The sequence below is a fragment of the Phyllobates terribilis genome, unplaced genomic scaffold (genome assembly GCF_046119375.1).
Source record: "Phyllobates terribilis strain yellow unplaced genomic scaffold, ASM4611937v1 Scaffold_1__5_contigs__length_1240528914, whole genome shotgun sequence".
Classification (NCBI taxonomy): Eukaryota; Metazoa; Chordata; class Amphibia; order Anura; family Dendrobatidae; genus Phyllobates; species Phyllobates terribilis.
In genome coordinates this window covers 758,796,335-758,808,369 of record NW_027362761.1, presented here as the reverse complement: position 1 = coordinate 758,808,369, position 12,035 = coordinate 758,796,335, and the positions used below count along the sequence as shown (strand labels likewise).

Below are 12,035 nucleotides of genomic sequence, written 5' to 3'. Positions count from 1 at the left end.
CTCCCGGAGTAAGGGCTCACTCCACCAGGGCGGTGGGGGCCTCTTGGGCGGTTCGCCATCAGGCTTCGGCCTCTCAAATCTGCAAGGCCGCAACGTGGTCTTCTCTTCACACCTTTTCAAGGTTTTACAAGGTCCACACTTATTCTTCGGCTGATGCCAGTCTTGGACGGAAGGTCCTGCAGGCGGCAGTTGCCGAAGTCTGACCTAGTCTGTGACTATCTTCTGTTCTCCCACCCAAGGGACTGCTTTGGGACGTCCCATGGTCCTGTGTCCCCCAATGAAGCGATAAAAAAAGAGGGATTTTGGGTACTCAACGTAAAATCTCTTTCTTGGAGCCTTCATTGGGGGACACAGCACCCTCCCTGTGTTTGGACTTATGTCCTGTTGGGCATCTCATTTAGTTTTTCACGGTTGTGCCCCGTTGGACATTACATAGTTGTTTTTTATTGTGCTTCTCCTACTGCTCTAGCCACTAACTGGTGAGCTTGGTGCCTGTAGGCGGGTGCATACTGCGGAGGAGGAGCTATTTTCCTTTTTTTGCATAGCGTCAACCTCCTAGCGACAGCAGCATACACCCATGGTCCTGTGTCCCCCAATGAAGGCTCCAAGAAAGAGATTTTACGATGAGTACCCAAAATCCCTCTTTTATCAGCAGTATGGCTGACATTGGCATGGGCTCTGGGGCTGGCACTGTTAAGTGTGGGACTGTGAAAACAGAGGATAGACTGAGCAACCCCTGTGCAATTGCCAACTTACCTTGTAACTGTAAATATAATGGTGACTTATCTGTGTAATCAGTCTGTCTATCTGAAAACTAATGTCATATATTCTGCGCATAATCAAAGGGAATTAGATCAAGGACATTTTTGGTGTAAGGTTAGGTACAGATGCATCTCACAAAATTAGAATATCATCAAAAAGTTTATTTATTTCAGTTCTTCAATACAAAAAGTGAAACTCCTATATAGAGTCATTACAAACAGAGTGATCTCTTTCAAGTGTTTATTTCTGTTAATGTTGAGGATTATGGCTTACAGCCAATGAAAACACCAAAGTCATTATCTCAGTAAATTAGAATACTTTATAACAGCTTGAAAAATTATTTTAAAATCTGAAATGTTGGCCTACTGAAATGTATGTTTGGTTAATGCACTCAATACTTGGTCTGGGTGAAAGAACTTTAAAGGGGTATTCCCATCTCCAAGATCCTATCCCAGTATGTAGTAGGTGTAACAATAGTAATATTAGCAAATAACTCCAATTAGAAATGTAGTATATTTTTTCTGATTCGCTATGTCTCTTTCCTCATGTGCAGGCATCGCAGGACCTTAGGAACCCATGGTTACGTCCACTGATAAAGTCACAGTTAGTTAGCTAGTTGCTAGTGGTCGTAACCATGGATACCTAAGGTCCTGCAAGGCCTGCACATGAGGAAAGGGATAGCGAATCAGAAGAACTATACTACATTTCTAATTGGAGGTATTTGCTAATATTATTATTACTACACCTACTACATATTGGGATAGGATCTGGGAGATGGGAATACCCCTTTTAAGTTTTGCTACATGTTATTGGACATAAAATAGAACAATAAATGTTTGCCTTATATTGTCTTTGGAACAGGTGAAAGAACTTTTGTGGAACTCAGATTCAACAATTTTAGCTCTTTGGCTTCAGGATATTAAGAAGGAAGGTTTAAAACCCAATACTTATGGTAAATCCAAGGAGAAGAATTATTTAAAGAGTAACCGTTGTTTTAATTTTTATGTCTTAAATCAGTAATACACATGAAATAAGCAACTTTGTAATATATCTTATCAGAGAAATCTGCTTCTTTCTCTTCCAAAATTGATCAGTGATTATAAAAATTCTCAATTCTTAGGTAAAACCCGTATTCAGTGAAGACCTACTTTCCCATGACTGAGATAGGAGATGGCAGCTACTACTGATTAGATTCTATCTCAGTGATAAAAAATCTATTCCCATGAAGATCAGTCATAGGCTTTATAGCAGATAGTTATTTCTTCTATATATTGCAATACGGAACCATTGCAGTGTATAGAACAAGCAAAGAAATGATCACAGTTTAAGGGGACTGAGAAAAAAATAAAGTAAAAATGAAATGTTTTTAAAAATAAAAAATGTAAAAGGTTGAATCAACCCAACTTCAAAATTAAAAATGTGTCTGAGAAAAAGATAAAAAAATCATAAACCCAGAATTGCCTTTTCGGTCACCGAACCTCCCCCCCCCAAAAGATGTAATGAAAATCAAGCTAAACATTTTATGTAACTGAAAGTGCTATCAATAAAAACTACAGATTGCCACACATGTAAAAATAAAGCCCTTGTGTAGCTCCTTGGTTGGGAAAAAAAAGTATATATACATCACGGAAAATGGTAAGGGAACCCAATTTTATTTTTTTTTTTAAGCTACTAAAATATAAAATAAACTGTGCAAGTTTGTCATCATGGGCATGGAGACCTGAAGAATCATGTTGCCAGATATTTTTTACCACTTGATGAACGTGGTAAAAAAGGCACAATTGTTTTGGGGTTTTTTTTTTTGTTTTGTTTTTTACAATTTCACTCCACTTGAAAAAGAGTCCCCCATTTTCAGTACAGTATATGTTACAGAGAATGGTTCAATTTAAAACTACAACTCGTCTTGCAAATTTAAAAAAAAAAGCCCTAATAAGGTTACGCTTATGGAAAAATGACAAAAGGTCTTGGCTCTTGGAGGAACAAAAACAAAGTACAAAATTGGCCAGTTTTGAAGGGGTTAAAGTCCTTTTATTTCAAATTGTCCATAGCCTAGTCCATAGTCTTCTGTACTTGCATCTCTAGTGCTGAATAACTATATTCTGCAGTGTTTGAGATGGAAACCTAGGAGGCAGAACAAACCATGGCCGCTCCATGCTGCTAGTAGACTCAAAATTACTAATGAAAGTAATGAAAGTGATTTATATTTTTTTCAAAGTAGTGAATAACCACTTCTCAGTTGCTTAAAGGGGTTGTCCAGTTTTTAAATACTAGTGTGAGGTCACTCTGTGACTGCAGACTGCTGAATCCTCATATCGTGCGTATGGCGCGTTGAGGATTTGCCGGCGCCAGTAACAACAGTCATGTGACTGGAAGTATGTGATATGCATACTCCCAGCCACATTCCTACTAAACGGTTTCCTGCTTCGCTCAATTCACTTGCATTGAGCGAGGCAGCGCACGTCTAGTCGGAATGTGGTCGGAAGTATACATATCACATTCTTGTGGTCACATGACTGCCATTCTCAGTGACGGTAACAGAGAATCCTCACTACGCTGTGCGCGATGTGAGGATTCACAAGTCTACAGTCACATAGACTGACTGCAGACTTGTATTTTAACCACTTAACGACCTTGGACACACTCCTACGTCCAAGGTCGCATCCCCCTGTTTGGTGTGGGCTCCAGCGCTGAGCCCGCACCTTTCCGGGCACATAACAGCTGATCTGTACAGCTGACATGTGCCCCTAACAGCCGCTGGTGGAATCGCGAACCTTCCGCTGCTGTTAACATGTTAAATGCCGCTGTCAATCAATTTAACATGACCGCGGAGCAAGGACGTCACAAGTCCCGCCCATCGGTGTCCATGTCACATGACTGCAGGTCGCCGATGGGTTGGCATGACAACCTGGGATCTGCAGGAGATCCCTGCGGTTGTTGTTGCTGGGATGCTATGAGCTCCGCCCAGCGGTCGGCGCTCATAGCAAGTGAGCACTTTAGCTACATACAGTAGGCCTGAAGCCCTGCCTTGTGTAGCACAGGCGATCGAATAATCGGAGCTTCAAGTCTCGCATGGAGACTATTGAAGCAATTGAAAAGTAGAAAAAGTTTTTTTAAAAAAAATAAATATAAGGCTGCGTGCCCACGATGCGTTTTTCATGTGTTTCTGCTGCGGAATTTCCGCAGCGAAAACGCATGGTAATCCGCACCCCATGGTCCCCAATGGCATTCCGCAATGTCAATGCACATGCTGCGGATTTTTCCACAGCGTTTCTGCAGCGCAAATAAATCCGCAGCATGTTCATTAATTTTGCGGAAGCGCCGCCATTGACTTGCATTGAGACGCATAGAATGCGCGTCTGTACATTTGTACAAGCGGCTTCTATGCGTTTCAATGTGCGGATGGTACCCAGTTCTGGAGGAGAGAAGACTCTCTTCCAGACCTGGGTACCATTGTACCTGTGAAAAAAAGAATAAAATAATAAATAAAGTTTATATTCACCTGTCCGGCGGCCCCTGCAGCGCTTCTCCTTCCAGGACCTGAGATGACGTCGCAGTCATGTGACCGCAGGCTGTCTCGCGAGATGCCGGCAGAAGCCAGGACGAGCGCGACAGCACACGCCGGTGCATCGGGGGTGAGTATAGCTTTATTTTTTTATTTTTACGGTCACACTGTATAAATCCATGCTGTTTGCATGGATTTATACAGTGTGACCTAGTTATCAAGCACTTTCCAAGTGATGCTATCGCCTGGAAAGTGCTTGTCAGTCCGCATGCAGAAACACATGCGTTAACGCATGTGGATACGCATGTAAATCCGCATGTATTCTGCAGTAAAAACGCATGTACAATCTGCATGCGTTTTTTCTGCCAGGGAGATGCAGAAATGCTGCAGAAATATTCTGCTTCATTTCTGCATCGTGGGCACATAGCCTAAACGTTCAAATCAAGCCCCATTCAAAATAAAACAATAAAAAAAGTCAAATATGGACATATTTGGTATCGCTGCTTTCATAATCACCTGATCTAGCCATAGAAAAAAATAATTAATCTGATTGGTAAATGACGTAACGAGAACAAAAAAAAATCAAAATGCCAGAATGACGGGTTTTTTTGGTCGCTGGAACATTGCAATAATGGGTGATCAAAAGATCGTATCTACACCTAAATGGTATTCATAAAAACATTAGCTCGGTGCGCAAAAAATAAGCTCTCACCCGGCCCCAGATCCCGAAAAAAAGTTTTTTTGCAAACTTTGGATTTGTTTTTCACCACTTAAAAAAGAACCTATACATGCTTGGTATTTACAAATGACCTGGAGAATCATAATGGCAGGTCAGTTTTTGCATTTACTGAAATGGTGAAAACAGTTGTGGAATTGCACTTTTTTTGTAATGTCACCACACTTTGATTTTTGTTCCAGTACACGATATGGTAAAACCAATGGTGTCAATTAAAATTACAACTCAACCCGCAAAAAACAAGCCCTCCCGTGGCCATATTTATGGAAACATACAAAAGTTATGGCACTGGGAATTAGGGGAGCAAAAAACAAAAATGGAAAAACCTGTCCTTTTTAATAACTGCTAATCTTTGTTTTTGGTAAGGGGGCGTGGCTCACATGGTAATTATGCAGAGCAGTTTGAAGACACACCTCCATGGAATCCTGTGAGCCACACCCCACAGTAAAGACCATAAAAATGAGCGCTAAATAAAAAGGCCCATATCTCTGGAACCGTATGGTTCATTTTTAATGAACAAAAAATGGCATAGTTGGGAGCAGCGGGTAGAAGAGCAAAATCTGTCCACTTTTGACCTGGTGACAGCTTTCCTTTTAGCAGTTAAAGGGAATCTGTCACCTCCTGGGACTTATCTGACCTCTCATATGGGCATACAGGTGATAGAAATGTAAATCTATACCTACCTGTACGCCTCATGTTAGAGGTCTGGTTGCTTTGAAATATCTTTTTATAATGTCCGTTTTCCTAGGCTTGGCGACCTGGAGACGCCAAAAAATCCCTGCCTACCTACTTGCACTTCTAGATTCCCTTTAAGTTTTACTAGTTTTGCCCTATAAGATTACTTTGAATTATTTTTGCTTTGAATTATCTTACAATGGAACGATAGCGTCCCATATTATTTTACATACAGGACATGTTTTGCCTTTATTCTCTTCTTGTGACCTAGACTTGTCAATTGTTTTACATTAGTTTGTTTGTTATACATTTCTTTTTTAGTGCAACTCTGGATGGTTGGAAATTATCACTGGTACCTAAAGCAAAGCTTACATTTTGGGAGTGAAGAAAACAGGAGCGTTGTATCTGTAGTGTGGGACCCTGAGATCTCATACAGACTACATGTTGTGTGCAGTGGATGGCAGTACCTCTGTTATGACTGGACCTGGTGTACTGACCGCAGTGGTGGGCTGGGATCCGGAGGACAGACTGATGTGGCTGTCATTGATGGTGGTAAGAGCGTTTAATAATTTTATCATTCTTTTTTTTAACTGAACTGTCACTATTTGATATTTAAATGGTTTCCACTACTCTAACAATCCATCTGAATCTCTAGGTTTTCCCCAGTAAAATAATAACACTTCAGTGCCAGCCCCATTCCTGCGATGTCGGCAACGGCTTTCCTGGGGGTTGCGTGACATTATGTCAAGCAATCCCTGCTGTCAATTAGCGCTGGCTTCACTCTCCCCGCCTTTGGGCAAATAAAGACATCCGGAGGAAGTGAGAGCTCGGGCTTCAGATGTCAATTATGTCCATAGGAGAGGAGAGTGAAACGAGTGCTGATTAGCTGCAGGGATCGCGTGACAGACCGTGCCAACACTGCTGGAATGGTGGGTGAGTACAAGTGTTATTCTTTTACTGGGGAGGGGGAACATGGGGATCCAGAAGGGGTTGTCTGAGTAGTGTAAAGCTACTTTAACAATATGGAATTCATTTTGTCACATAATACTCTCTACGTTGCTTTTGTAGCACGTGAGTAGTAGGAGTATGTAGCTAATCTGTCTATATGGTAAATGTATTGGGAATGATTATTTTTCAGTAACTGTAGTAGACATTAAACAGCATATTTGACCTTTTTTTCTGTACAGATAAAGTTTTGGTGACATCCTTCGGTCAGTCTGTGGTTCCTCCGCCAATGTGCACATTTCACATGCATTTCCCGCTTGTTGTGAATGATGTTGCTTTCCATCCAGATCCCGACAGGAGCACTGACTTTGCCGTGCTTGATGCTGACAATTCCCTCTACATCTGCAGATACGGTCTGTAAAGAATTATTTCACCACATTGAGAGTTTTGCTAAAACAACTATCAGATCTATATATTATATCTATTTCTGCAGGAATTGACACAGTTAAGGATTGTAATATAAAAGCAGTACTGGGAAGTGGGCATAAGCTAAACACTAAAATGCCAGGAGTAGAAAAGCAATACAGGTAATGTTCTAGAGTGAATTACTTGTGTGTTAAACAATGGTGTACTTCTTGACTAACATAAGGGATTGATAACATGTTGCGTTTTTACCCTTGGAAAAATCCCACAGCATTTTTACAGTAGTAGCAAAGTGAATGATTGAGATTTTTGAAATCTCAAGAACATGCTGCTTATTTTCTTCAAATCTGCAGCATGCCATTTTTTCAGTGTTTTTTGCCAAGTTTTTTCACCCATTTGAATGAATGGGAAAAAAACAATTCAAAAATGCACGTATTTTACACAGCATTTTTGCTCCCATCGCTCCAGTATTTGTTAAAGAAAAAGATGCTACAAATACTAAATGTGTGCACATACCCTTAGGGGTTCTCCAAGAAAGTAATAAAATGTCCTCCAGATTTAAGAAAAACAGCTCTCGAGACCTGTATCTCAACTGACCGAGGAGAAGGGCTGTGACGACAAAGGATTTTTTTCTTCAGCTGGAGTCCTCAGTGCTCAGTCAATTTTGGCACGGTTTTTAACCGTGCCACTCAAGAGGCACTGCCCTTTCTCGCTAAGCCAGGGCTGTGGAGTCGGAGTTGTGTCTATTTTGGTGGAGTCGGTATAAAATGGGCCGACTCGGACTCCTAAAATATATAATAAATTGGGTACAGTAGTTCAATGCAGTTTGTGGGGAATATTTTTTCATAAGAATTTGGGAAAGTTATGAAATGTCCTATTCCTGATCTAAGGGTCTAGACTTTTAGCGGAGATGAATCTGTGCTATAGTAAATTTATCACTTAAACATGAGCCATGTATGAGGGAGTCGTGGAGTCTTAGTTGGAGTTGTCATGGAAATTGAGGAGTCGGAGTTTAAGTCGGAGGTTTGGCTTACCCACTCCACAGCCCTGCGCTAAGCCTCGATCTGGTTTCAGCAAAGTCACACCTCTTGTCGGACAATGTGCTGAAAGTGTCTAAAACACATAATAAATATGGTGCACGTCATAAAAGATGTTTTATTATGGCGCAAAATGTGCAAGAATTCTGGTGCATTTAGTTTGATAATCATCTTTTCGAATTAATCATTAATAGCAAAAAGATTTTTTAATGAATTTGCAGTGTAAAGTGACATAAAATATCAAGAATACTAAATCGCAGATATTTAATGATCAGATAAAAAAAAAATTTGCTCTGTGACAGTCATGTATAGACTCCATTAAAATAGTATAAGAATATAGAAATGAAGAAGAGACTACCTCAAGCCTAAATGGAGAATGGATTCTCTTGTTGAGAACCCAAAAAGGAATAATAGTTTCAGTAGATGAGTGAAAGGAGACATACGAGTATGTGTTTGTAGATGGGAAATGAAAACTTGTAGTGATTGGTTGTCAGATCAAAATACTTACAAAAACTTTTATTTTATTTTACATCAGTTTTCTTCAAATGAGATGATTTTTCTTTTCTTAGAGTTCAAGTTCCATCACGTAGCACAAATCCCCTCTGCTTCCGCCACCTCACATGGGTGCAGGATGACCTTTTTTTGGTTGTAAGTCAAGGGGAGAGCTCCAGTCAGTCAACTATTTACCACATGAAGATCACAGTGGATGGTCAGACGATTGATGTCCAGTATGTAAACCTTTTGTTTTTATGCATTACCCTATAGCACTGTAGAAATATGTATTTTATCTTCATTCTATATATGTTAATGACATATGCCTTCATTTTTTTTAAAGAAAACCTGCTGTATCTCTTAATGGGCATATAATTAGTATGTCCTATAACGCAAAGACCAGGACATGTGCTCTACAAACAGCCAGTGGACAAATCTGGAAGTATCTTTGGGGTGAGTACCTTGTAGAAATAAACCATTTACCGTATTTTTCTAACTATAAGACCACACTATAGGACCATAAGACGCACCCAGGTTTAGAGGAGGAAAATAAAAAAAAAAAATGTAAGCAAAAAATGTAATAATGATGCACTGTTAAGGGGGAGGGGGTCTGCTGCTGACACTGTTATAGGGGTAATGTCCCCCAAATCTGGTAATATCCCCCATCCTGGTATATATGCCCCCCCCCCTTCCTATTATAGATATCCCCCATCCTGCTATGCATGGCACCCCTCATCCCGGTATGCATGATACCCCTGGTCCCCATCCTGGTATGTATGGCACCCCTGATCTCCATCCTGGTATGCATGGCCCCCCTCATCCTGGTATGCAGGGCACTCCTCATCCTCATCCTGGTATGCAGGGCACTCCTCATCCTCATCCTCATCCTGGTATGCAGGGCACTCCTCATCCTCATCCTGGTATGCAGGGCACCCCTCATCCCCATCACTCTTCACACAAAAAAAAAAATTAAACACTTCTGCTCACCTTCCTTCCCTTTGCTCCAGCGCTGTGTCCTGCTCTGCTGCCAGCACTGATCTCACCGTGTGAGCCGCACATGACGTCACTGCCATGCGCCCTCACAAGGTCAGATGAGCTGCCGGAATAGTCACTGCTCCCCACGCCGGGACTGTGTGCGTGGGGAGTTGTGGCTTCGTTCTCCTTAATAGCGCTCACAGTGTAGCCACAGCGCGGCTCCTGCTGCGGCTCAGCGATCATGTGTGCCCACTATTAACGAGCATGGGAGTGGAGAGGAGTGAATATTTGTGCTCTTTAATAGCGGGCACACTCGATCACCCGGCTGCTGCAGGAGCCGCGCTGCGGCTACACTGTGAGCGCTATTAAGGAGAATGAAAAAATTTATATATACATGTATACAATACATATATACATTACACACTCCAAAACTTTGGAGGTAAAAAGTGCGTCTATAGTCCGAAAAATATGGTAGCTACTGTATATCTTTTCCTCTTTCTCCTGTCGCTCTCCTTTCTCCTGTCGCTCTCCTTTCTCCTGTCGCTCTCCTTTCTCCTGTCGCTCTCCTTTCTCCTGTCGCTCTCCTTCCTCCTGTCGCTCTCCTTCCTCCTGTCGCTCTCCTTCCTCCTCGCTCTCCTTCCTCCTCGCTCTCCTTCCTCCTCGCTCTCCTTCCTCCTCGCTCTCCTTCCTCCTCGCTCTCCTTCCTCCTCGCTCTCCTTCCTCCTCGCTCTCCTTCCTCCTCGCTCTCCTTCCTCCTCGCTCTCCTTCCTCCTCGCTCTCCTTCCTCCTCGCTCTCCTTCCTCCTCGCTCTCCTTCCTCCTCGCTCTCCTTCCTCCTCGCTCTCCTTCCTCCTCGCTCTCCTTTCTCTTTCTTTCTCCTCTCTCTCCAGTAATGAGAAATGTCACAGGGAAAAAGTATCGAGCACGCTTACTGAAATTTATGTAATACCTCATACAAAAGCCTTTAGAAATATATTTACTTTGAAAATTATTAATGTGTTCAATGCTTATTTCACCCGACATTTGCACATGCATCCATTGGCCTGGTTTATCATCCCCCACCCCCTCCTTTTTTTTTTTTTTTTATTGTCAATTTCTTAAATTGTTTAGCTCCCATAAACCCTCAGTACTATTTTTATATTTTGAAATTGTACCCCTGTTTGTCAGCTCTTGGGTATAAAGTTAATATGTAATACTCTCTAACACTGTTGTACCCAGTTTTTAATACTCCATCACTCAGTGGTATTATGTTTGAATATAGTCCAACATCTTAATATTTTCAGAGCCCCCATCGCCGGTCCTCGAGCCCTGGAAGGATGCACTGGGCCAAGATGTAAAGTTTCAACAATCTTGCATTCAAACTGCCATCACAGAAATAGATGGAGAGGTACAATGATCCAATGCTTAACTTTTAAGAGCTATTTTTTATAAACTACAGTAGCATTTTCAATGCCTATTAACAGTAGGAATTCTGCAGACATTAGTAGTGCACTCTATCGTCCAGCACATGGTAAAGTTCACTACAGTTCCTGTAGGTTTGGTCATTGAAGCATTAAGTTTATGGGTACTTTAAAGAGGTTTTACCACAATAAAGATCCATCCTGTCTAAATGATCTTGGTAAAATAATCGACTTCTCAGATAGAATTCACCCCCAGAAATGCCCCTTTGCCTAAATCAGGAATCCCTAAGTACCTGTTCCCTGGTCTTCTAACTGCATAGTTTATCCACTATCTTGCTTCTCCTGCTGTGGCTGAGGAAGCGCAGATGATATCTGTAGTTGATGGAGAGCGCACATATCACTCACATAGACCCAGGCAGTCTGTACAGTTCTCATACTGGTGGCCGAGCAGGCCATTGTAAGCATCGCTCATCGCCGTGTGCCATTCGGAGCGCTCATATGATACTAATACACAGCGTTGTGTTATGCAGCTGTTTGCTGGCGCCATGGCCGAGAGCGCGCAGTGATCTGTGACTTCTGGCTGGTGACTACAGTTAGTGAAGTGATCACTGTCTGCTCTTTGCCATAGTGCAGGTAGACAGATGCATAGTAGTCCGCTGTGTGCTGCATCATATGAATGCTCTGACTGGCACATAGAGATAAGCGCTGCTTACAGCGGTGCACTGCCATGCTTCGCCCCGGGCCTGGCAGCCCGCTATGAGAACTGTGCTGTCTTCCTCGCTCCCTGTGAACAATGTGTGCTCTCCATCTGTACTGAACTACAGATATCACCTGCACACTCGTGGCCGCTGCAGGAGAAGTCTGCTGGTGGATGAACTATGCGGTTAGAAACAATTTAGAAGACCAGTGATTGGACTACATAGGTATGCCTGACATGCAAAAGGATACATTTCTGGAATTTAATTCTGCTTGAAAAGTGCTTTGTTTTTCCATCTTTTAAATAGGATGTAATTTTTATCATGGTAAACCCCCTTTAAACAGAGTCTGTTACCTTCAAAATGGTTTTCAAAATAAGCATATGTCCTTGTG

The 12,035-nt window shown here is 42.0% G+C and overlaps 1 protein-coding gene across 1 annotated transcript in view; it reads left to right on the top strand.

Annotated features, from left to right (window-relative positions):
• The window catches only part of ELP1 (elongator acetyltransferase complex subunit 1), a 128,468-nt gene that overhangs the window by 43,074 nt on the left and 73,359 nt on the right, over positions 1 to 12,035 (top strand). The window contains exons 10-16 of the mRNA XM_073636918.1: positions 1,624 to 1,714; positions 5,997 to 6,227; positions 6,863 to 7,033; positions 7,114 to 7,207; positions 8,650 to 8,808; positions 8,916 to 9,025; positions 10,830 to 10,933. Of these exons, the coding sequence (XP_073493019.1) occupies positions 1,624 to 1,714; positions 5,997 to 6,227; positions 6,863 to 7,033; positions 7,114 to 7,207; positions 8,650 to 8,808; positions 8,916 to 9,025; positions 10,830 to 10,933 (960 nt within the window). The remainder of the gene's footprint in view (positions 1 to 1,623; positions 1,715 to 5,996; positions 6,228 to 6,862; positions 7,034 to 7,113; positions 7,208 to 8,649; positions 8,809 to 8,915; positions 9,026 to 10,829; positions 10,934 to 12,035) is intronic.